Raw genomic sequence first — 26,271 nt, 5'->3', positions numbered from 1 at the left:
GAAGGGGCACGGTTTTCTTTGCCCTCGTCTTGTTTTTCATGGCTACGTTCACTGAGCCCTGGTGGTATGGTGGTGACTGGCTGGTCTGCGGGGGAAGAAAGATAAAGCAGAGGGGGAGGGCACAGGCAGAGGGGCTGGCTGGCAACAGACACCAGAATCTGCTAAGAAAGAAAGAATCCCGTCTTTGGTGGGAAGAACCCCAAGATGGAACCAGGGCTCCATCACAGCGACTGTGGGCAAGTCACTCCACCGTGGGGAGAGGAGAGGGGCCAGGAAGCCCCTGTGGAGGCTGTCAGCTGGTGAAACTGCATCTATAGGGAATGAAAAATGCTTCTCACATGGGGTCTCCAGGTCTCTACCCCCACCTTTTGGACAGAAAGACGGGCTAAGATTCAGGCCAAGGCCGTGTGGAAGGCTCCAGACGCCACCTCTGCTGCTAGGACATGTCTCTCAGATCTGTGTGTGGAGGTGGGCGTGCTGTCCCCTGTGCCCTCTTCTATGGAATGACAGTGATCTGCTGAGCTTCTCAGAGAAGGCGGACTCCTATGCGTAGCCCTGGAGGGAGCTGTGTCCTTGCCTCCTTAAGGTGGGGAGCAGAACTGAGGGTCCAAGTGGGCAGGAGGGACTCCATGTTCCCAGCTTTGGGGAACGTGCATTCCAGGAATGTACGGGTGCGGGTGGGGAAGGAGGACCCTGCTTAGGCCCACAGATCAAACTCGAACTCCCAATGGGACATGCTTGTGCCCATGGCCATTGGCCTGTTTTGCTGCCTGGGCCACGCCTGCAGCTGTGTCCCAACGGAGCCACCAAGCCAGCGGAACTAATGTCCTCTAATGAGATCCGGGCCAGAGTGGCCAGGCGGGTTTTATTGTCTGTGGCTTGGTAATGAGACTCCTCATAAACTGGGAATGAAATTGGGGTCTGCGTGGACCAGAGAGGGGTGGGGGATAGCCTAGGAGAGGGAATCGACTCTGCCTACCAAATCCCCGCCCCACCCCCTCCACTGTTCCAGTCAAGTCCACAATGCTGTCTGAGCACCGCTCTGCCCCGGGCCAGGCCCACACGCTGGCTGTGTGCCTGCCTGTGCCCGGAGGCTCTGTGCTTACACCTCAGGGGTCGTGCCCACGTCTCAGGTCGGATCCCTGGGAGTGGTGCTCTAGCATCTGAAAGGACATGCTCCCCTTGACATGCCCCCTCCCCCAAGCTGTTCTGTTGTTGGGCATCTTGTGCTCTGTGCCAACCTGGGCTCTGTGGTCAGCTCCAGCTGCCACCCTCCAACCTAGATCCTTAACTTATCCCTCATTTCTCCAGGGAGCCGCCATGCTCTGCTTGTTGTCGGGGAGAGTGTAAGCTGGTGGTTGCTGGCAAAGTGAATGACCACCTCACCGGACACATTCTCTCGTGGCCTGGTTCAGCCTCTTCCGCATCTGTCCAGCCCAGCCCATCTCATCTTCCTCATCTACTGAATTTGGAGTCAGAAGACTTGAAATCTAATTTGGCTACACTGGCATGAAATGGTCAGCAAGGTACTAAACCTACACCTCACCTTTCTCATCTGTAAAATGGGAGAGCTACTGATACCCTTCACATGGGGTCACTGAGAGGATCAGCTGAAACTATGAACTGAAAAGACTGTCACAACCATCTTTATTATTATTGGTGAAAGGACTGAGCCTTCAGCTGGAGAAACCAAAAGGACTTTCTGCCAGCGAGAAGGGCATGACCCCAGGACAGATTCTCTACCTCTCGGACTGTACCATCTTGCCTGAAGAGCCGGTACCGTGGACTGCTGGGAAAGGGTCCTGTGGCCCACTCTTCTCCCAAGTGTGGAAGTTTGCAGGGGCTGAGTCCCAGGCCCTCCATGCCAGCCTCAGGCTGCTGCCCCAGCCAGCACTCCAGATGGGCCATGGTGCCCAGCTGGGCCCCAGCCAGGGAGTGAGGCAGGTGCAGGGGAGAGCGCTCGGTGACAGGCTGCAGAACAAAGGTGCACAGCACCTGCTGCTCGTGCCATACATGACCACCAGGGCTGGGCTCAGGTAGGTGCCTGCAGCCAACCAGGCCACCTGAGTCCCCCAGGGCTGCTGCAGCCTTTGCCATCATTTCCAGGTGGGGAAGAGAGGTCAGCAGTGGGCAAGCAGCTGAGTGGTTCTTTCTCAAGGGACTGTGAAGTCGGCACTGCCCAGCTGGCAGACACAGTGGGGGCCAGGACCACTCAGAGGAAAGGCGTAGGGAACAAGAGCAGCTACCACTACTGAACATTTATCACATGCCTGGCAATGCACTAAGCACTTTTCATACATTACTGTCGATCTAATCTTCACAAACCTCCTCTGAAAGCTGTATCAGCAGAAACCCATTTTACGGATGGGAAAACTGAGGCCTACAAAGCAACTTAACCAAGGCCACTCAACTGGCAATTGGTGGAGATGGGATTCAAATCCAGTCCAGCTGGCCTTGCTTTGCTCTCTCACTCTGCTGGGTGGCCAAGATGGGGTGATCTCCAGGTTGTGGGAAGAGGAACTGAGCTATCTGCTGCTCCCTCTTGACTGGGGCCTGGGACCACTGCTACTCTACCCCAGAAGACTGTGAAAGGCACAGATCCCATGAGTCCCTGAGAATACATAAGCATTGCCCCTCTGCTACCCCAGAATAAACCTTGGGATTATCCATTGCCCTGAAGAGCCTACAGTCTGCTGTCAGGAAGACCTTCTTTGTGTCCTTCTTGAATCTCTCCTGTTGCACCGAGTTCATCTCTCCTTGTCAGTGTTCAGATATTAGGTTTGATGTGTTTTCTCCTATCTTTTCCCTCTCCCCATTTCCCAGCTCCAAACAGCACAAGAGAATCCAGAGCTTAAAGGGTTAACCGGACTAAGGGGTGTTATCTCCAGCTCAGGGCTTTCCCTGTGCAAGGTGATCCCTGCTCAGATCTTAAGTTACCTCCTGCCCCAGCCAGCACATCTGCTGCTGGCTCTGCAGACCTGGTCTCTATGGAGAGGGGCGGGCATCATTGGGCAGAAACATTTACCAGCTGGACTCGGGCACAGGGTCCTGGGATCCCAGGACTGGCCTCTTCCCCACTCCTTGCCCCTCATCCCCGCTTGCCTTTTCAACAAGGGGGCTCCTGCTTTCTGCTGAATGAACTGGGATGCTTCCAGGTACATGTATGTTGCCAACCTGGGCACACATATGGTTCAGCAGGGCTTTTCACAGCCCACGACTCAAGAGCTCCTTTTTAAATGCCCAGAGTACATCCCCTTTCTCCAGCTGATCCTTTTCCCCAAATATTCATGCAGGAAGCAAAGATGCCAAAATAGTAGCTGAAACTCTATTTCTTGTGGCCCCTCCCCGCCGTTCAGGAATCCTGAGAAGCAGTGGAAAGTCTCTCCAGGTGAGCATCCCCCGTGAGGATGCAGTGGCCCAGTCTAAGGCCAAGGGCAGAGCAGAAAAATAAGGCAGTGTCCAGGCTTCCCAACCCCAAAGGATATGACAGCTCATCTTGGAAGGAGCTGGCTAAGGGCAAATCTTAGGTCTCCTCCAAAGTCACCCTCACTGACACTCTGACATAAACACAGGTGTTACCAAGGCTCACGGCCACTCACAAAATCCTAGTTGGAAAGCCATAAGAAATCAATTGCATGTGAATATATATTTGATGTGTATTTATGGCCCCTGCACCATGGTGACCCATAGATCCCAGTGCACACACCTCCTCGTCCTAGTCCCCATGGGTCTGCACGTGCACAGTAAATTGTAGATGACCAACACATGCACACACAGTCTTGCACATGCGTGTGTGCACCCACTCTATACTGAAGGTGAGGCCATAGGCAGATTGTCAAAAATGTTACAGCCTAAGCCCCACAGCTGGCTGATGGCCATTCTAGCCTGGCTCACTGGCTAACCTTCAAAGTTAAAAAAAAACAAATCAGCGTAACAGGTGAGTATACAGACACCCTCACTGTCTCCCCCAGCAGGTAGGAGCCATTCAGTTTACCAGGTTAACCAGGAAAGATACAATCAGGAAAATTGAAGGTATATTCACACCTCCCTTGGGTATTTTCTGTTTGTGCTGAACAATGAACATTAGTCAGCTGCTAAACAATGGCAGTATCATGGGCACAGCAACTGGGGCTGCCCCCCTGCCCCCCACCCTCCCCAGCCTGGCCCACTTGCTCAGCCGTCAGCACTAGGGTTCTGGCCGGAGACCATCCTGGCAGTGCACAACTGGGTCCCGGGTCAGGCCAACGAGGTGGATTCATTGTGCAAAGCTGAGCAGCCGAGAAGGGAATGGATATCAGAGTCTAGGCCAGTATCAGGCGACAAGGGGCGGCCTGTCCCGTAAACACAGAGAGTCAGGCTCAGAGACACTTTCTAGACCACTCAGCCCAGGGTGCTGGGCCCAGGCTCTGCCGTATCTCCTCCTCCCTTCCAGCCTTGACGATTCGGCCTTGAATCAGAGTCTGAGACATTCCACAGCGCTGCCTCCGAAATGGGCACTGGCATTCCTGCTTACCGGCACTGCAAACCCCAGGCCAGCAGGATTGGTTTTGCCATAACGTCCTGCCCAGCAAGCCAGAGCACACCACTGTCTGTGAGCGATGGGGAGAGAGGAGAATAACCCAACAGTCCTGACACCCCAGGTTTCGAAGGAAACCACCATGACAGCGAGCTCTGCATAGGCTGCAGAGAAGGGGGTGCTGCGGCCCCGACAGGTCTTCCGAGGGTGTGCGTGACACCTGGGGCGTGTGTTCTCTTTCCAGACAAAAGGTTTGGGGAAGCCAATTAGGGAGGGTGTGGTGTAGGTGGGACACCAGCTCAGCGCACCTGCTTCTAAGACAGGTTCTCTGCTTCCTCTCCTGGGCTCCTCCTGTCCCTCTGGGATGCAGCCCCCGTGCCCCACTGGCCCTGTCCTCTGAGTGAACAGATGCATCTCAGAGGCTTGTGGGGCTTCACCACCCTGCCCGGTAAAGTCTGTGTTGTTGAAAATATACTTCTGTGCTTACACATCAAGAGCCGGATTTGGAGTGTTTTGAAGTCTGTGGGCCATCACACACAGCCCGGGGGGGCTCCCCCCCCACCAGGCTCCTCTCCTCCACCCTCCACGCCCCCTGCCATAGCCTAGGAGAACCCAGAAAGGAGCATCAGGCTGCCAAGTCCCCAGAGAGAAGCAGCAGCGGGCAATCAGGAGGGTGCCTGAGGGTGATGGTAAACGGGGTGTGGGAGGGCAACTTCTGGGCCCACCAGCCTCTGTCCAAGTGTCGTGTGGGCACTACCACATCCACCTTCCTCCCCTCACAGAGGCACCAGGGCCACAGGCACCGGGTAGAGGAGGCTCTCGGGTCAGGGAACTCTGGCTGCCCCGCTGACTGACGCTACCCAGTCATGACAATTACGATCAATCAAGGAGGCGTATTAGCTGCCTGTCTGAGCTGTGTGGTTCCTTCTCTGCGTCCCACCCCCTCAATCTGGATTTTTGGTGGGAGGAGTGTCTACACTTGAGCCAGGTGACAGTGTCACCTCCCTGCCCCCACTTCCTGAGTGGGAGGAAGCAGGGCAGGCCTCCAGCCCCCCAAAGAAGGAATGAACTACCAAGCACAGCACCACAAAGCTGGGGAAGAGAGTAACAAAAGGAGGGGAGAGTGGGGGGGGCAGTGAACGTCCCCTCCCCAAGCCTTCCCGCTCTTTGTCTGACCCAGGATTAGGTTAACCCCTAGTTTGCTGGTCCACACAGGCCTCAGGAAAGCTGTCCTTTTGCTGGGTACTGGGTGTGGGTAATATGGGATTGAAGGGTTCCCGGAAGCCCAAGCCCCGGTGTCGGACAAGTGCTAGAGCCTGAGCTTCTAGCATCTCCTGCTGGCTTCCCAGGAGGTCCAGGGAAAGATAAAGACCTCTTATTCTCACCGCCACCCTGCTGCGTGGAGGGACTCAACCATGCCTCTTTGAAATGGGCAGTGACACCTGTGTGCCCAGGAACTTACCCTTACCCCGCACACCTAGCAGGGCAGCGCCCCCCGGGCTGCAGGGCCGGGGGCACCGTGGTGCGGACTTTCACAAACCATTTTCTCCGCCATCGGCCACTCCGAGGCATTTTCGGAGCCCTGGCAGTGAGCTGGTGGCGGACGGGGTACAAAAGTGAATGCGGCCAGGTTCCTCCCTCCCAGAAGTGCAGGCCAGCCCCGCAAAACACACAACGTGGCTGGCCCTCAGATAACAGACAGCCCTCCGAGTCTGCAACACCGCACGTACCTCCTCCGCGGAGCTGCAGACACAGCCGAGACCCAACATTCTCGCCCCACGCGGAGCCGGTTTCTCTGTACTTCGACCCCTTATTTTGCCACCTAAGGCCGGGGCCACGTGCTCCAGCCAAGCCCCCACTCTGCCCAGCCTCCTTCCCAAGCCCCCCATCTAGCTAGCGCGGGAGGTAGTCTCAGGTTTCCTTCACGAAGCCTGGAGGAACTCCCCCAAACCCCTCCCCCACTCCACCCGCCAGCCCCGACTGGCGCGCGGTGTCCCCAGCCACCGTGGGAGCCAGGCAGCTTCCCCAGGGACACAAAGGGTTAAATCCAGGCGAGGGGACTCGGTCGGATTTGCCTCCTAAACGCATTTTCCAGTTCATTCCCCAGCACAAAACGCCCGGGCCAGTCCCAGCCTCCGCCCCCACCCCATCCGTCAGAGGGGCCACCGCGGGCCACCCCCGGGGTCGGGCGTCGCGTTAACCCCTCGGCCGCCAGCATCTCAAGGAAGGACACGCGGGGCACCCTCGGGAAAGTGGGTCACGCAGCTACCTGGCTGGCACGAAGCCCGCGGTGCCTCCTGCGGGGAGAGCCCCCGCAAACTGCGATTGCAGTTCCGAGGCGAAGCCCAGCCCTGCGCAAGGTGGGGAGGTTGCGATCTCGCGCCGCCGGGGCCTCAGCCTCCGGGTAAAGGAGCCGCAGGTGAGCCCTGCCGCAGGAGCGGGCTCTCCGCGTCGGTGGTGGGGCGACGCGGTGCGGCAGCGCCCGAAACCATCTGGCAAAGGGGCTGGTAGAAGAAACGAAGCCCCCCTGCTATCCGCCAAGCCCTGCAGCCCACCAGATCCGAGACTGACGCCCTCTCCCTGGGGCTGTTGTCTCGTACCCCGAGACGGTGATTATTTTGCATTTATGTAACATGAAGTGTTTGCAAACTGCTTCCGGAGCTGAGAGCTGGTTATTGAATAAATAGAACGCTATTACATATTATTATTTTTGTGTGAAAAACTGCGCGGAGAAAGTGCTTTCTTGCTACACAGAGATGTGCATCCTACTGCTTCCCTGCAGGGCAGGCTGTTCGGCTGCTCAATCTCTCTTTCTCCGCCGTGCCACCCGTTACCCCCTTATCTAAGCCGTGACCCAACTTTTCTGGCTCCTTTCACTCCCTACAACCCAGACGTGCCTGCGATCCAGCTCCCAGCCCCGGGGGAGGCACTGGATTGGGGGGGGGGGTGTGTGGAAGGGAAAGGCAGAGGCGGAACGTGCTTACCTGGGAGGAAGAAGGCGGTCAAGCCGAGAGCGAGTCCCCACCAGAGTCCAGCGGCGCCCGCAAGCCCCATCCGAGCCATCGGGGGCCGGGGGTCCGGCGAGAGGGACCGCGAGGAGAGCGCTCCTCGCGCTCCAGAAAGCAGCCCGGAAGACGAAGGCGATCCCTGCAGGCCGGCGGGCGCTCTGAAGATCCAGGTCAACCTCAGCCGTCGGCCGGGGCTGGGTGGGCTGGGTGGGATCGGCGCGGACGCAATCCGGGGCCCGGGCGGCCGCCGGCTCAGAGGCTCGGCAGATGCCCGCCGCAAGTTGCACGAGTCATGCCCCCTTCTCCTCCTCCGCTCTCCTCCCCGCGCCGGTCCCCGCCCTCTTCTTCCACGCAGAGCCGGGCTGGGGAGAGGGACCTACCCCCGGCGCGCCCGGCTGCCCGGCGCGGGCTCCCGGCCCCCGGCGCGCTCACACCCTCCCGCTCGGCTCCAACTTGAAGGCGTCCATGGGCGGCCGTCCTCCGAGGGCGGCGGGACGAGCGAGGGCGGCGGGCGGGCGGCGCGGTGGGCTCGGGGCCCAGGCGGAGGGCGCGCGGCTCGGCGGCCCAGCCGATCGGGCGGTGCGGCTCCAGGCGAGGAGAGCGATCCGGGGCGCCGCGTCCCCGCAGCGCCGCAGCTGCTCGCTCTGCCGGGTCCCGGCGATCCGCAACAATGTGGAGCTGCCCGGGCACCGAGTCGAGCCGCGCTCGCTCCTCTCCCTCTCTTTCTCTCACTCGCCGAGCTCCAGCCTCTCAGCCGCTCTCCCCGTGATGTCAGCCCGAAGGGGAGGGGTTAGCGTTAACCCCCTCCTGGCTCCCACGCGCGGCCCGCGCTCGGCCCCGGCCTCCGCCCCGCCGCGCACACCTTCCGGCCCCTGGCAGAGGCGGATCCCTAGCAAGGGCCGTGGGGTCGCGCTCAGGCCCACTGCTCGGGAGATGCCCCTTCGGTCGCCTTTCCGCCGGGGAGGGGGCCGAAGGGCTAGCCGCCCTCCTCCGTCGCTGACAAAGGGAGGCAGTGACCCCTAGCGGCCGGCGTCAGGGGAGAAGCCGCTCGGTGGGGGTGGAGTTAGGACTGGGTGGAGGCGGGGCTGTGGAGGAGCGGGCGTGCAGTACGGAGAAACCAGGATCCAGCAGTGTCCGAGGCGAAAGGTCTTCTCCAGGCCCTCTCCTCCAACCCTGGCCCCACTTTACAGATGAGGAAACAAAGGCCCAAAGAAGGGCAAGGCGGCTCGCCCAGGGGCATGAGCAGAAAGTGGCAGGGTTCGGATTAGAGCCCAGAAGATCCTGAACGCTAAATGGAGAGGCAGCTATGCGGGGGGATCCTCCGGAAGCTGCCAGGGAAGTCGGTGGTGGGCATTCGTGGGTGACATGGGGCCGCTGAGGTTTCTGGTCTTTTCTAATACACGCTCCCTTCAGGAGTTCCTTTTCCAAAAACTGAAGCCCCCTCCCCTCCCTAAATAGAGCAAGAAATCTTGCTCTGCCCCCTTTGTGGAACCTCTGTTTTGAGCGATTTGCAGGATACCCGCGAAAGGGACCCATCCAGTGTCCGCGGCAAGGCAGGGACTCTCCGCCCCATCCCATTCACCACCCACCACATCCGGGTGTGGTTGGCTTCCTGCCAAGGCTGCTGGGCCCTCTGGGCCCTTGGCAGCCCGGCGCCTGCTCTCTGTTCCTTCCCTCCGGACCCCATCCTCTCCCTCAAGAGGAGACAGACAGAAAGAGTTTCCCGCTAAGGAGAAGCAAGTTCTTCCCGGACGCCTGACCAGACAATGCTCCCTTTGCCCATTGCTGCCCTTTGCCCAGCAGGCAGGAGCAGAGGGGGAGTGGCCCATTCCTGATAAAATGTAACTTCTAGTTCCTGGGAGTAGGCAGAGCAGAAAGAGGATGGGCAAGGAGGACACCGCTTTCCCATTATTTGGAATCTGGTCCTGGAGTGTCTGTTGGTTTCCTGCTGAAGCCTGTAGACTAAAGTGCTCATGTGAACATTCACACTCATACATCCATCTTTTACATTTAACAAATGTAATTGGGCTTTCTTTGTACCAAACACCATACCAGGCTTGGGGATACAGAGACATCGTCATTGCCCTAAGCGCACTCGGTCTAGTTAGGGGGCAGAGGGGGAAGACAAACAGAAGCAGATGTTATAAACAAGCATTTCATGTGTGTGGTGTGTCCCAGAGATGTGCACACATGATTTGACGGGTCTCAGAGAAAGTGCCCAGTTCAGTCTGGGGTGGGGTGGGGATCAGGGAAGGCTTCTGTGGGGAAGGCACACAGGGGCTGAGTGAGTTATCTATCAGACAGAGGCAAGTGCTGGAGGAGAGAGGCATTAAGCTGTACCTGAACCTAAGACTCGGGGAAAGGAGAGACCGGCAGTGAATACCAGGTAGCCACCACGAGGGTTTCACCTGGAGAATGCCTTTTCAATTTGGTGTGTGGTCGTCTAGTCTGGCCCTATAAGGACCAGTGCTGGATTGAGTTCACTGCAGTGGTCTCAGACTCTGCTTCTGAATACTTGATGTATTCACCATTGGGCTGTCACCTCCTCCAGGATAGGACCACTTGTAGGAGATGGACTGGATAGGTTGAAGGGGCAGTTCCAGATGCACCAATGCCTGCTAGTTCCCCGCTTACGTTCTCCCATCTCTCCATCGTTGGGTAAGGCTTCTCTGATCTTCTGCCATTAAATGGGCTTCCAAAAAGACTGTGCCTGGGGGTTGGCATGGCTGCCTGGGGATGGGTTGGGTGGAGAAGATGGAGGCGGATTAAACCAGTCCCTGAAACACGCAAAGTACCAACATGGGTGCCAGCGTGTATGTGTTGTGTGTGTGTGTGCGCGCGCGTGGGTGTGCGGGTGCGGTGGGTTGCAGTAGACAGAAAAGGGAGCCAGGAAGGGACAAAGAGAAATAAGATAGAGCTTGTTTACTCAGATAGATGATTCACTGAACAAATATCTTTTTGAGCATCTACTATGCTATGTACTGAGGTCACCAAAGACAGCAAGAGCCACGACCCCCCTCAAATAACTATATTATAGGATGGAAGTTGTTCGCTGCCAAAGAGAGCCAAAAAGATGCTGGCGTCCAGAGGAGACACCGAGTGCTCCTCATTGTGGAGAGCAGGGAAGGCTTCTGGAAGAGGTGGCCTTGAAGGGTTGATCAGATTTGGACCAAGGGAGATGGAGGGGACACTTTCCGTGGAGGGAACAATTTGTACAAGGACATGAAAGTTGGAGAGGTTGGGGCCTGTTTGGGAGCAGCAGGTGGTCCAGCTTGTTTTGCATTTTGAAGATCATAAGAGAAAGGGACAAGAAAGTGAAAGTAGACTGTGAAAGGTCTGGAATGTTTCCCTCAGTGATGGGAAGAAACATAGGACCAAGCATCAGGAGACTAAGTTCTGGTCCCTACTCTTAAGCCGGAAGGAAGCCTAGGAGTCATTCTTGCTTCTTCCCTCTTCTTTGACCATCATATTCCAATTCAAAAGCAAATGTTGAGTATGCCTCCAATAGATGTCTTAAGTCTAGTGACATGGCTCCACTTCTACTGTTATCACCCTAGTCCGTGCACTCATGATTTCTGCCTGATCCTTGCAATATCCTTGCAGTAGAGCCAGTGCACACTGAGGGGAGGGGGTACAATGTAATGCTCAAGCACACAGGACTCTGGAGCTAGACTGCCTAGATTTGAATCCTTAAACTCCAGTTCTGTCACTCAGTAGCTGTGTGTCCTTGGGCCACTGACTTAACCTCTCTGTCCTCAGCTTCCTCATGTGTAAAATGAGGGGGAATAAAATACTCAGTCATGGACTTGCAAGGATTAAATGAGTTAAACACATTAAGTATTTGAAACAATGCCTGGTGTACAGGAAGAACGGTTTAAGTGTTAGTCATCGTTATTACTGTAATCTCTCTCCCTGCATCCAGTTTCGCTCCTCTCTGCCACAGTGCCAGAGGGATACATGTATTTTTAAAACTTCTTATTTTGAAATAGTTTTGGGCTTACGGAAGAGATGTAAAAATGGTACAGAGTTTTCAAGTGTCTTTCATCCAGCTTCCCCTAATATTAATGTTTTACATAACCGTGGTACCTTCGTTAAACCTAAGAAATAAGTATTGGTATAATACTATTAACTCAACTACAGAATTTATTCCAATGTCTTTTTCTTCTGCTAATGTCTACTTTATGTTCCAGGATCCAGTACACAATACCCCACTGATTTAGCAGTGGATTGTCTTCCAATGCAAATGATTAGGTCCCAATGCCTGAGAAGCCTTCCTTGGCCAGCCAGCCTCTGAGGCCAGTGTCAAGTTCTCAGTAAGGCCATCGAGGCTGCCTGCTTCTGCAGCCCTTTCTCAGCCTGCTCCAGGGCTTTGAGTAGGAGCCGCTGGGCTTTCCTGAGGTTCCAGCCACCAAACTTGCTTCCTTGGGCTTCACCGAAGCTGGAGCTGCCTCAATGTTCTTTTACTTCTTTCGACCAGCTACTTATCTGTCCTTCAGGGCTCAGTTTACATGTGTCACTTCCCCAGGGTGGCCCACTTTGCCCTTCAGACCAGGCGAGTCCCTTCCTATATGTTCCCACAGTTTCCTTGGCATACTTGTGACCACTTTCAGTAGTTGTTTATAATACTTGGTTCACTCCCTGCTGGGCTGTCAGCCCCTCCAGGGCAGGACCACTTCTGTCTTGTCCTCTGCTTTATTGCTGGTACCTAGGATGTGTCTGGCACTCAGTAGGCACATTTAATGAAAATGTGTTGATTGACTAACACATCTTGTGCAACTTTCTACCAGTCACTTCTCCTCTCTGGGCCTGTTTTCTCACCCGCAGACTGATGAATTTAATTTTTTCAGTGGTTTTCTAACTGTGGTTTGAAAGCCCTAGAATTTCCTGGGATCCCTATTCCCTGCTTCAGTAGGAAGCATGTTTAAAGAGCATACTGTTTTCATGCTCTTCAAACATTGGGCTTCTGAGAAAGAGTCTTCAGAATGGACTCTGCTGCTTAAAAAGTTTGAACCCCCTGACATATTATTACATTGTATATTATGCATTGCATATAGTTGCATCATTTTGTAACTCCATGTTTTTTTTTTTTAGGGAGGTGAGGCATGGTTATTTAGCCTTGACCATTTCTTGGAAGAAATTGCGATGTTTCTCTTTTTTTTTTTTTTTTATAAATTTATTGTTTTTACTTATTTATTTTTGGCTGTGTTGGGTCTTCATTGCTGCGCATGGGCTTTCTCTAGTTGTGGCGAGCGGGGGCTACTCTTCTTTGCAGTGCACGGGCTTCTCATTGCAGTGGCTTCTCTCGTTGTGGAGCACGGGCTCTAGGAACATGGGCTTCAGTAGTTGCAGCACGTGGGCTCAGTAGTTGTGGCTCACGGGCTCTAGAGCACAGGCTCAGTAGTTGTGACGCACAGGCTTAGTTGCTCCGTGGCATGTGGGATCTTCCCGGACGAGGGATCGATCCCTTCTCCGCTGCATTGGCAGGCAGATTCTCAACCACTGCGCCACCAGGGAAGCCCAACTCCATGATTTTTGTTTTATTTCCCGCAGGCAATGGTGAACCATTGAAGGTTTCTGAACAGAGAAGTGCTCGTTGGGAGCTGTCGGAGCTGGGCTCCCAGGAGATGAATCTGGCAATGACGTGGGTAGGACAGACAGATGATGACTGGTCAGTGAGGGAGGAGGGGGGTGAGGAGAGAGGGTTGTCATGGAAGCCAAGTGAGGAGAGACTTTAACGGGGGAGGAAGTTTCCAATAGTGTCTGATGCTTCAGAGAGCAGGTGGGAATCAGAGGAGGCCTTTGGATACAGTGGCAAAAACGCCAGTGACCTTTGAGAGGGTGGTGTTGGGGGCAGAACCCAGATCAAAGTGGGAGCAGAAGAATGTGGAAGGTGAAAAAGCAGAGGCAGCTGGTGTCCACCCTGCTCTTGAGGAATTTGGTGGTGAACAGAATGAGTAAAATGGACCAGAATCTTGAAGAGGATTCGCACAACAGAGACCAAGGGGCTTATTCGCCCCTTTGTGATGGGAACTCAAAAGCCCCTGAGCATCCTGGGGCAGAAGGAAGAGAGCTAGTGGACGGCTAGGATTGGCAAAACAAGTGTAAGAAGGGAAAGAGGGTGTACTTCACGGGGCAGGCCCTGGAGGAAGCGTGGCTGGTGGGACTAGGGTGGAGGAGGGGTTAGCCTTGGAAAAGAGAGGACTCATTTTTCTCTGAGCCTGGAGGGAAGGTGAAGAGAGCAGTGAAGATGGAAGTTTTGGGGGTGGAAAGCAGGGAAGTTAATAATAAGGTCATTGCAGTCAAGTAGGAGTTGGAGTTAACTGCAGAGAGAGGCTGGAAGGTGGCCTCAGACCTCATAAAGGAGAAGGCCAAAGGAGGTGGAAGTGAGGTGTGATTAACAAGCTCCCAAAACCCTGACTGGAAAAGGAACAGGCCTAGCCTGTGTGCTTTCACAGAGAAGAATCAAGACCAATTGATTCAATCAGGACCATTGTCGGTTCAGGGAACCGACAATGGAATGAACTCCCTGTCCCTTTTCAGACTGAGGCCCCAGGTCCACTTATCAGGGATGCCCTGGATGGGATTCTTGCTCTGACGCGGAGAGTATACCAGATGAATTCCACGTTCCCTCCTGGCTCTGAGACTCAATGACTACAGGAATAACAGTCTGCTCAAAGGATAGGCCCTTGGGCTCACCTTTCTTACCTTCTCCACAGCTGAGGGCAGTGATTAGACAGAGACCAGCCCTGAGGAAGGTGTCCTACCCAGGAAACTGTCCCCACCGTCCCCCCTCGGCTTCCACAGGCTCTTCCAGAGAGGCAGCTGTTGGGCTTGGGGAAGGCCCAAAGTCAATACAATAAAGACTTCCCCTCCTGGCCATCTCCCAGGCCCCTCTGTGTCATTCACTAATTGACTAATAAAGCCCACTTTGATGTGAGGGGAGTCCTGTTAAGAAGTCCCCAAGATTCCCCAATCCCCTGAAATCTGTTGATAGGACGGGATGAACTTGAACCTACATTAGAGTGATATGCTGAATGGGAGTCACCCTCTCCTGTGTCCCCAGTCCCCAATCTGGGGTCAGTGGAGGCTGAGGGCAAGGCGAGAGAAGAGGAGGAATCTCATGGAGGAAGTGTGGCCAAAGCCCTAGCCAGCTCCAGAGAGGACTGGCTGGCATTGGTGCCCCCTTCATTAACCTGACAGGCCAGCCTCACCCCAGGCAGTGCTCCCGGGGGGTAGTTGGGAAACCACAGCATCTAATTACTGTTATCATCACCCTGGTAGCTGTGGTGATTATGATGATGCCTCCGTATCCCGTATCCCACAGTGCTTAGAAACGTTTAATTATTGTTATTCTTACAGAGATCCCTGCAGAGCCTCCCTATTGCCACGCTGCCATTGCTCTTGAAGATGACAAGTCAGTGGAATGCAGCTGCCCCCCAGGTCCGATGATCTACTGGGTCAAAGTGGTACCTCAGTGGCTAATAGGCAGCTAGCGTCTCCCTTGTGGGCCATGGTTTCCTAGGGATCTCTGTGGCTCTGAGGGCTGGAGCTCTGAGCGATGATTGAAAGGCCACAGTTCCCTCTCGAACCACCCAATTCTCCAGAAAGAAGGGATTCCAGAAGGTAAATCAGTCTACACTCTGCCTCTGGTTGGAATTCCCTCAACACGTTCCTGTGAATCACCACATCCAAAACCCTAGGGAATTCTGGATGTGATGGGGGGATCATTCCTCATTTGGGGTGGGAATACTTAAAATTCAACAGTGGTGCTAAGAAGAGGGTTTCGGTGAGGATACCCATGGACCAGGGAGCTTAGACCAAGAGATGGGAAGAGGATGGGTCAAATTCCAGCCTGGAGCATACCCAGTGCAGAAAGAGGTGAAAGGGAAAAAGACTTAGAGAAAGAAAGAAGACACTCAACCTCCCACCCACACTCTCTCCCCTTCCATGTTGCCTTTAGATTCAGGATGGAGGGCGGCGTTGTGGTCAGGATAATTATCAGGATCGTGGAGAGGAAACAGATTTTTTTTGAGAGCCATATGGAAGCTGAGAAATGGAATTTATTGTAAGGGAGGAACAGAGTTCCTGGGTCAGCCCAGCCCTGCAGAGAAAGTGCATGGTGGACGCTCGCCCTGGGAGTGGACGTGAAGCTGCGTGTCCTTCTCTAGGGCGCTGATCTTTTCAGGATCTGATGAAAGCTGTGTCCCTCTGCCCTGCAAACAGCACACATGCCCGAGGACGGTGTTTACATGGCAACCCGCAGGAGCCCAGCTGGGGCCCTGAGTTAGCAATCCCTGCTGAGAAACGGGTCTTTCAGGAAGGAGGCAGCCCTGAGCCCAAACTCCCTGTGATCTAAGCTAATGGGTGTTAGTGACATGGAGGATCCACAATGAGGCAAACCTAAGCGAGAGTTCTGTAATGTGGAGTGAAAATGAGAACAAGCATGATACTTACACTTCATTGCGGTTCTGTAACAACCCCGCGCTTAGAAAGAGAAAAATGCAAAGGCAACATGGAGAAAGGAAAATGCTTTGTGAGTGAAGTTTTTTTTTTAATTTTAAAAATTTGCTTTAATATCATTATGAAGTTATTTTAATAGTAGACTTAGTTTTCTTCTATATTATGTAAAGTGCTTTCCCTCCAGAAATGAGCGTCTCTCTGAATTCTATTTGATTGAGGTTAGTATTAATGACCTGTACTCCTGGACACATGCTTCTGGAGAGACTTGCTCCAGGGCAGTGCCAAGTGGTCTGGAGAGGCCATCCAAAGGGTGGGTCACTGAATTTTGAGGACTCTCAGGAGGCAGTTGGGCAGGGAGCGGATATGAGATTTGGAGTCAGGAGTCCTAGGTTTGCATCCCGGACAAGAAGGGTGGTCAACTGTCCCATTTTGCCTGGGGCTGAGGGGGTTCCCGGGACATGGAACTTTCAGTGCTAAAACTAGGAAAGCTCTGGGTGAACCAGTGAGCTGGCCCCTATGAACGAGACACTTTAACCTCTCTGTGCCTCAGTTTCCTCAGTTGTAAAGGGATGCTGATGATTTCCAAGACCTTTGTAAAAGCGGCTTGTAAACTCTACCATCTTCAGCCCTGTTGGGATGATGATGGTGATTGGTGGGGTAGGATGGGGGGACGGAGTGGGGAAAGGAGTGGTTCTCCCCAGCCTTGAGATCTGAGAACCCAAGAGCCTGTTCAAATGCACACTGTGATGTAGATATATGGAGAGCTTGAGACAGCCGCTGTCTCTCAACAGGCTTTTAAAAACAATTCATTCAACAAATATTTATGCACCACCTATGACCTGGTACCATGCTAGGCATTGGAATAAAGCCATGTACTACTGAGACATGCTCCCTTTGTGGCTGGGGCCAAAGTCTAATGAGGAAGAAAGGTTCTATTAGGAAGTGGGATGATAAGGAAATCTAGGGGCTTATGGGCGTGTCAGGTGAGTGGGGACCCCTCCCTAATCTAGGGTCAGGAAGCTTTCCTGCAGAGGTGAGCTGATCCCCGAGGGGTGAGAACTGGCTAGCCAGGGGTGTCACATGGAGAAATCAGGCAGAAGGAAAGGCAGTGAGAAGGCCCAGGGGGCTCGGTGCATCAAAGGACTGAGAGTTCAGTCTGGTGGGTGTGGTGCAAGAGGAGTGGGAAGCGGGGGGCCTGGGAGGTGCACGCCCAGGTTGTGTGGGCCTTGTACACTGGAGTTTGGACTTAATCCTGAGGGCAGTGAGGAGCCGTGGTGGTGTGGCAGAGAGAGCAAGGATGTTTCACACCTGGCCACTGGGCAGCCCCAGCCCCTATTTGGCTAAGATGGAGTTCCTGGGCCAGGCACTGGGTTTGGCCTGTTACAGCCACGTCCTCTGGACCTGAAGGTGCCAGCTGTCTTTTCTGCTCCCAAGGCCCTCGAGCCTGGCCCATCTGCTGAGCACTCCTTCGGCTTCAAGGGTGGCGTAGGCAATCCCCTGGCAGGGGCCCTGCTGCCTGGCACAGACTGGGGCTCCAGAGAGTAGAGTGGCACCTGCCTGCTCAGGCAGGCTGCTGTCACCACAGTGGGTGTGTGGGCCTGATGGCTGCTTGGCAATGAGCTCAGGGCATGCCAGGGGCTCCCACAGCCAGGCAGCTGATAAATAATGAACAATTACACCATCAACCCAGGTACAGGGAGGTGGGTGTGTGCCCACATGCATGTACGTGCATACACATGCTTGCATGCACACACTCAGATTCACTGCAACACAGGTGAGCACATGGAGAGAGTCCCTGCTATGTGCATGGGATGAATAGGCACACATCACGTTACATTCGCCCAACACTGACACACAGATGGTACAAATGCTCCACAACTAGCCTCCCATAGATGCCTGCATACCTGCACTGGCCCAACCTCCATATCAAATGCTTAGCAAAATGCCTGGCATATAGGATTATTATATTGCTATATTTTAGTATGATATTATACTAAGACACTTGAATGTGTGCCCATGAACCGATAAACTCATAGCCACATACATTGCCTGTATGCGCCTTTAAAGGCAGGGGACGACACAAGAACTCCGTCCTTCCACAAATCTGGTACAGATACCCCCGTGCCCACAAACAAGCTCACTCTCAGAGACACACAGATTGCCATAATCGGCTTTCCCAGTGGCACCTACACACAATCACAACAGCAATAATAATAATAGCAAAACCAGGCTGGGTGATTGCTTTATATTTTTCAAAGGCTTTTGCGGCCTGTAATCTCATTTGATCCTCACAGCAGCCCAGTGAGGTAGGTGGGTGGAGCAGGCATTATCACCCCAGGTTTACGGTTGAAGAAGCAAAAGCCAGAGAGGTTAAATACACCATCTGGGAGGCGGCCTGGAACCCAGATCTGACTTCTCCGTCGTGAGCTTCTCCTGGCCTCCGATGCCTGTTTGACAACTGCTAGCTGTCGCTATGGAAAGCGGCAACCAGGGTGGGGTCCTGGTGCTAGAGTCTGGATTCCTGGTCAAAACATTTCCTGGAGTCAGCTGGGCTGAGAAGTGGGAATTGGAGGCTGATAAAGGGAGACCGCCATCATTAGAAATCCCATACAGTCTCATTTACAGCTCCTGTCAGATGAAAGGAGCAACTGACTGCGTTGGAGGGAAAAGCAAATACGGATTTCCTTTAGGATGGCCCAGCCTCAGAGAGCTGATCCCAGAGGGTCCAGAGGTCCTGAGCTGGGGGGCGGTCCTGTCCCATCAGGGCTCTCCCCATCTCTGTGCCCTTCGTCTCCCCTCTGTCTGGGCTGGCCTCTGGGTCCTTCAGCTCTGGTAGTAGAAGAAGGGGAGAGAAAAGGACAAAGAAGGCGCCTGCCCCTTCCCCAGACCCTTCTCTCCTCTCGCACGGCATCTGAAGCCTCCCTATTTTGCTCGGTCCTGAGCTTTCAGGACCCATTCTGTCCCCAGCCTGGTTGGGGCAGAAATGGAGAACAGGCTGCCAGCCCGACTTGACTTGGCCTGTCAAGTCCGTAGAAGCCAGGCCCTGAGGCCTCAGATCCAACAAATTTAAAAGTGATGAGATAGGGCTTCCCTAGTGGCGCAGTGGTTGAGAGTCCGCCTGCCGATGCAGGGGACACGGGTTCGTGCCCTGGTCCGGGAAGATCCCACATGCCGCGGAGCGGCTGGGCCCGTGAGCCATGGCCGCTGAGCCTGCGCGTCCGGAGCCTGTGCTCCGCAACGGGAGAGGCCACAACAGTGAGAGGCCCGCGTACCGCAAAAAAAAAAAAAAAAAAAAAAGTGATGAGACAGCTTTCTTCAAAGGCCTGTGCTCCACAGGGGAGGTGGCCTCCTAGTGAAGGAACAGGCAGAGTGATCATCGCTTCTTTTGCTTCTGATGGTGCTGTTGCCTCACTTTGGTTTCATCGTCACTGTGTGCCTTAGTTCCTGCATCTGCAAAATGGGCGTCCTAAGAATAGCCTTACAGTGCCGCCATGAGGATGAGGTGAGATGTGTGAGGCCCCAGCACTGTGACCCTCACGCTGTCGGGCTACTGAGGAAGGAGGGCCTCCCCTGCTGGGGCTGGAAGGGTGGAGTGGCAAGAGGTGCTCCCCAGCCTCCTGGGTGTGCCGGCTCTGGCTGGGAGGGAGGGAGGGACAGGAGGGGACATCTGTTTGACACTCTTGTCAGCATCTGTTACCTAGTGTGTATTTTCCCAGGAGCTGATTACATTACAGCATGTGTTGATAAACATTTGGAGTCGGAAGGAGTGAAAACTGAGCGGAATGTTAAGTGAGTGGTGGTTTGGTCAGGATGCTGAGAAAGGGCTGGCTATGCCAACAGGACGTGGTGACAAGGGCCCTGACCTGGTGGCTTCCTAGCCTGCCAGGCTCCTTTTGCTCTCTCTCTCTCCCCTCCCCTACGCTCCCTGTGTTGGGTCCCAGCAGTGTATCCAGAGATGGTCCCAGAGGCAGCGTGTTACAGCAGAAGAGGGGTGGGATTAGGACTCAGGCAGTTATGGGTTCCAGTCTAGGGCCAGTTCCTCAACCTCCCTGAGCGTCAGTCTCCTCTTCTGTAAGGTGGGCTTAACATCCACTCCACAGAGTGAAGTGAGGGTTAAATGAGAAGACATCAACCATGCTGGTACGTGGAGCTAAGCACTCAGTAAACATGGGTTCTTTTCCCAGTTTACCCAGAGGAAAAATGTCGCCCTAGTCTTGATTATGCTTTGGATGTTAGGTAACCGTTTCTTATGTCTACTAAGAGGAAGTGGGCTCATGTTCTGTATAATGCAAACTTCCTCACTTCCAACCCTGGTTGGGCCTGCAGCAGGCAACCCAGGGTGGGTGTGAAATCTTCCTCCCGAAGTCTTTATATTAACCTGTTCACATATGACAGTAGCAGTCAGATAATTATTTGTGTAGTTATCTGCCTGGTGTCTTTCTCCCTCACTCATCCACACACTTTCTGAGGACAGGGACTGTGTTATCTGGTCATAATCAAATACTCAGGGCCTAGTCCAGTGCCTGGCACCGGAAGGGAAGGATGACTCTCACCCATTCTGCTCTGATTGGTCCGGAGCAGATTGGTCAAGATAACCCCTATCCGAGCTCTGTGGTGTCTTATCCCATGGCTGTTTCTGAACTCAGAGCACTGGCTGTACTTCCTACTTGGCCTTTGGCGTAGATTACCTCGGATTAACTTTTCCTGGATCTCTTGTCTCTCAGAGGTTGTGGGCTTCTGGAGGACTGGGGTATTTAGACCTTCAAGAGAAGGACATGCAATGTCGACAGATGAATGGATAAAGAAGATGTGGGAGATATCTATCTATCTATCTATCTATCTATCTATCTATCTATCTCTCACACACACAATGGAGTATTACTCAGTCATAAAAAATAATGAAATGATGCTATTTGCAGCAACATGGATGGACCTAGAGATGATCATACTAAGTGACATAAGTCAGACAGAGGAAGACAAATATCACATGATATCACTTATATGTGGAATCTGAAAACATGATACAAAGGAACTTATTTACAAAACAGAAACAGACTCACAGACATAGATACAAACTATGGTTACCAAAAGGGAAAGGGGGGGGAGGGATAAATTAGGAGCTTGGGGTTAACAGATACACACTGCTGTGTATAAAATAGATAAACAACAAGGGCCTACTGTATAGCACAGGGAACTATATTCAATACCTTGTAACAACCTATAAAGGAAAAGAATCTGAAAAAGAACATATATATGTATAACTGAATCACTTGGTTGTACACCTGAAGCTAACACTTCTAACAGCATTGTAAATCAACTATATACTTCAATAAAAAGAGAGAGAATGGCGCCATAGATGCAAGGACAAACGTAAAACGGGGGCTTCCCTATTGGCGCAGTGGTTGAGAGTCTGCCTGCCGATGCAGGGGACACGGGTTCGTGCCCCGGTCCGGGAGGATCTCACCTGCCGCGGAGCGGCTGGGCCCGTGAGCCATGGCCTCTGAGCCTGCGCGTCCGGAGCCTATGCTCCGCAGCGGGAGAGGCCACAACAGTGAGAGGCCCGCGTACCGCAAAAAAAAAAAAAAAAAAAAAAAAAAAGTGTAGAACGGATTCTCCAGCTTCCCTGGTCCTTGGCCACTTTTAATGCAACTGAAGGCTGAGGCCTTAGAAATTCCATGGACATGAATAAATGAAGGAGGGAATACTGCTCCTATCTCCCTCCCCCACCTCGGTGCACCTGCCACCCCCCGCCCACCTCCAAGCGGGCGTCCAGGGGCCTCTCAGGCTGCTGGGATGCCGGGGTGGGAGGAGCATGACTGCCGAGCGCCACCTAGCGGGCATGGGCCGGGGGAGAGAGCTTCTTCCCGGGACTGGGGGACGGGCGACGGCCGCACGGAGTCGGAGAGGCTCCAGCCACTGCCCCTGGCAGCCCCCTGCTACCAGAGGTGTGGAGACCTTTTTCGGGAGCCCTGGCTCCGACGGCAATAAGTTGGGATCGTGCGCGCCCGGGAGCTTACGAGATGGCCTCCCCCCAACCCCCAGTTCTTGTAGTGGTTCCCGTACCTTCTCAGCCACAAAGAGGTCATTGATTGGGAAGAGGAACCGGGCCGTGGCAGGGAAGCTGGAGGGGGCCCTGCCTCCTGCAGAGTGGGGCTGGGTGTACTGGTCCTCGGGAAAGCTCTGCCTCCTGGGCGGGCTCCTTGTCCCCCTCCTGTTCCGTCTGCCTCCTCCTCCTCCCCTTCCCCCACCTAATTTTTGCATCCACATTTGGACTAATCCGCAGCAAAATGTTCATCCCAGGGTGGTCCACCTCCCCATTCTCCCCAGTGTGTGGTCTCCTCTCCTAGCAAAGGTGTTCGTGGCACTTAGGGGCCCTTTTTAATACCAGGCGAAGCCGATATTGTTAGGAAGGAAGAGCCGCTGTCGCAGCTGCTGCAGACAAATAATATGCAGTAATGCATCCCGGGCTGATAGGAAGGTTCGAATGTGCTGCTGCTCCGGTTTAGCAGCACTTTGCACTCTCCAAAGAATGGCTCATGGATGGCACACAGCACCCAGGACAAGTGTTGGGGGACTGCGTGAGGTGGGGTGTCAGTCAGGACAAGGCAGGGGTAGGAATAGGTTTGGCTGGAGGGGGGCTGCTTCTGACCCTCCTACGAATTCTTGCTTCATTCCTTTTGCAATGGGGAAGTCCTTACCTCTCACAGCATCCGAATTCTGGGCACTGCGGCCCTTTAGAGGCCAGACCTGCCAGGACTACCCCAGGTGCACTATCAGTCCACCTCCATCAGAGACAGAACCAACACCCAATTACCTTGTCCCATTCCTGGTCACCTGCCCCACGCAGTCTTGGAGCTGGCCTGCAATGGGGGCGCGGAGGCTGGCAGCTGGTGCCTGTAAAAAGACAACCGGGAGTGGTAGGAAACAGGCTCCTTGAAATCCCATTCGGTGCCTCCCTGAAAACTCCTGCTTGCCACCTGCTCGCCTGTGTGTACACAGGAATAGGCTGGGTGCTAGGGGAGGGGGCTGGCTGGGGATGTTGGCTTGCCTGGCCTAAAATACTTCTCCCTGGTCCCCAAAGCCAGTGTGGAGACCGCACCCTTGTATGTGTGTCCCCGTTTGTGGGCAAGGTTATGCCCATGTGGGTGCCAGGAGATGTGTGTTTATTCACATATTCGTAGTGTATTGGGCTCGCAAGGGACTTTGGAAGAGATCCCCCACCCCCACCCTGCTTCTGCCACATCCATGCCAAGTGCTCATCTGGATTCCACTTGATTGCTCCTGGTGACAGGAAGCTCACTACTTCTTAAGGCAGTCCCTCTCTGCTCCAACAATTGGAATACTGAGGTGGAAATTGTTCCAGGCAGCCTGGACAATTCCCCCAACACCATAGGAAAATAGGGCCAGGACAAGGTGTCAAGAAACAGCACCCCAATATAGTTACAGACAAGGTTTACTGCCTACCTGCTATCAGCCAAGCACTGCATTAAGTGTTGCCCATATATTCACTCTCATAATCTTCAGAAACTTCTATGAGGTCATGTTTGTTGTTATCCCATTTTATTGAAGAGGAAACTGAGGCACAGAGAAGCCAAGGCCCTTGCCTGAAATTTCACAGCCAAGTAGTGGCAAAGCCAGGATTCCAAACCAGGAGGTCTGGCTCTGCCTGAGCTTAATCACCACATTATATTGCAGGCACCACCGAGAGAGTGAGAGACAGAGAGAGAGATACACGTGTGTGTATCTTCACCACCATTTCCGTGAAGCACAGCTCAGTGATGTTATAGGCAACTAGGATCCCAGGATAAGAAATTAATATAATACATTAGGAATTGCGCTTCTTGTTCTTTCTCTTTCTCTCCTTCTCGCAACCCCCTTCCTCCCCACTTCTCCTCCTTCTTCATCACCATTGCCCTCGCCTTCATCTACATTAAAAGTCATCTTCTGAGCACTTGTATGTGTTCTCCGGAAGCAAGAAATTCATCTGGGAGTTTCCAGGCCAAGACAGATGTACTGGCCTAGACAGACATTGGGGACATCCTCACAGTGAAGTAGCCTAGGATAGATGAGGTTGTAGATGGGGAATAACTGGGGAAGAGCTATATTCACGTCCCACATCCGCCAAGGGTTAAGTGGTACACGGTTCAGAGAGCTTTACGTTCAGTTTTATGTGTAGTTTGGGATGAGGTTATCACTTCTTCTCTAATTAGTGCAAGAAGGCTTCCCCAGGCGCTGCTTTTGGGAGCTCTCCTGCTGTCTCGGCTTTGCCATCTGTCCCCAAGAGTGAGAACTGGATAGAGCAGCGGGACGGAAAAGTGCTAGATCGGGAGTCGGGGCGCCTGGATCTTCGGCCTTGGGTCTGCCTCCAGCTTGGTGTGTGACCTTCAGTAAATTACATTTCCTTCCTGGATCTCCACTTCCTCACGTGTAAACTGAGAGGTTAAGACTTATTGGTCTACTAGGCTCCTCCAGTGGGTGTACTCCCTGAAGTCTAACAGCTGTGTGCAGGTGGGCAGGTTGTGCACTGTGCAAGGATACTCAGGCAAGGGGTGGACAGGGGCTGAAATCGAGCCTATGCCCTTCTCACCAGCCCATGCACCATGATGGGGCCTGCATGCATCTGGAGAAAAAGGCATCTTTTTCTAATTTGCACAGAGGAATCACATGGATCAGCAGTGACCCTGCCAGCTCCCCACGCAGATCGGCTCCCTGTGGCGTGAGTCGGAGTTGGGGTGTTGGTAAGGGGAGTTCTTTTAATCAGAAAGTGACATTGTAGATTGGGGGATAGAGGAAGGAACAAGGAGAGATTCCATGGTCCGTGAACGTCCAGGGAGTCCTGGGTGAGCAGGGAGCAGTGGGGAAACGCCAGCTCAGAGCTAAACTTTGGATAGAAAGGGAGGTGACGGTGGGTGACCCACATGGGATGGGCCCTTGGGCTGAGGTCAGGGTATCCCTGGGAGCAGTGGTTCTCTCTGTCCCCCGCCCCCCCCAGCCTAGCTCTCTCCTGTCTCCTGTCACCCCAAAGCAGCCAGTCCCTTTGGGGTGGCTCTTTTGGCCGAGCTCCCCTTTAGAGGGAGATGGGAAGGGGTTGGGTTTTGTCCAGGGCCCTCTGAGAGGGCTGTCGACTTTTAGAGGGTGTTCCTTACCCAACAAATGGCTTTGGAGGTCCTCTCTGGGCAAGACCCTGTGGTGAATGGACAGGCAGGGACCCTGCCCTCAGGGAACCTACAGTCTAACAGTGCTTTTGTCCACGGGTCTAAAAGGAAATGACCCCTGTCCCCTGAGATGGCGAGGTCCGTGGACATTGTCGGACGACAGTCTGGTCCCTACCCTGGGCTCAGTTCAGTCTTAGGCAAAGGGTCTTACCCTGCATCTGGGGACTCTGAGAGGCTACTCCCTTGGGCCTTAGTGGCCCTTGAGAAGTAGGAGATCAAGTGGGGACAGGTTTCTGAGGCCCCCGGCACCCGGGGGGAATGTAGGGGTCACTTTGGAGGTGGGGATGGGGATGAAGGGCTTCCAGAAGGGAGGAGGGGAGGTGTGCAGGCTGGGGGACTCTGCTGGGGGAGCAAAGCCTCACTTTCACTTGGCGGGGGCTGACTGAGAAGGCGGGGACGTGGGAGTGGGCCCTGAGGGGGGCTTGTTCTGTGAGGTGACCCGTGGCTGACCACAGCCTGGCTTCTGGAGACCACTTCCTGTCCCTCCCCCTTCCTGAGTCAATCTGAAATACCTCATCACGTGCTATTCGATGCTCCTTCACCAGAGAAAGTACCCCCTTCTGTGTAATTCGAAGTTGTTCGCGCTGCAGGTCCTGTTCGTACTCACACAGCCCAGCAGTTACAAGTTTGGGGTGCCAAGGCTGTCTCCTCAGCAGTCCCAGGTGGGTGGGTGTGGAATGGGGTGCATTTAGGTCCCGGAGCTGTCGTCTCTGCAGTGGCGACTCCAGGCAGGCCTTATGCCCGGACCAGGCAGGCCCACGCCACTCTCCCGGGTGCCCCTACTCCTGTTCTCCACAAGAACGGGGCCGCAGGGAGGCTGGTCATGTGTCTCTCACTCACACGGTGGCTGTACCAAGTGCCATTTTGTTTTCAGGATGTCTTCTGCCCCCTGGCTGACTTGCACGCAGTCTGTGATCCCCAGTGAAGTGGGACATGGGCTCGGAGCAGCTCATGCTGGAGAGGCGGCTGCCCTGGGATGGGAGCAACAGTGGGTCCTCTACCCTGTATTATAACCACAGCAACAGTGACGATGACGATGGTGATAACGATGAAGATAATCGAGAGCTGACAT

At 54.1% G+C, this 26,271-nt stretch overlaps 1 protein-coding gene across 2 annotated transcripts in view; it reads right to left on the bottom strand.

The window, feature by feature from the left end:
* Nucleotides 1-7,631, bottom strand: part of NECTIN1 (nectin cell adhesion molecule 1) — a 55,032-nt gene extending 47,401 nt beyond the window's left edge. For both annotated transcript variants that reach the window (XM_082659190.1, XM_082659191.1), the window contains exon 1: nucleotides 7,501-7,631. In XM_082659190.1, coding sequence (XP_082515316.1) covers nucleotides 7,501-7,579 — 79 coding nt within the window. In that variant the 5' untranslated portion in view covers nucleotides 7,580-7,631. The remainder of the gene's footprint in view (nucleotides 1-7,500) is intronic.
* Nucleotides 7,632-26,271: the final 18,640 nt, after the last annotated feature.

The sequence above is a fragment of the Grampus griseus genome, assembly GCF_964374135.1.
Source record: "Grampus griseus genome assembly, chromosome: 8".
Taxonomy (NCBI): domain Eukaryota; kingdom Metazoa; phylum Chordata; class Mammalia; order Artiodactyla; family Delphinidae; genus Grampus; species Grampus griseus.
This window is presented reverse-complemented; position numbering and strand designations above follow the sequence as displayed.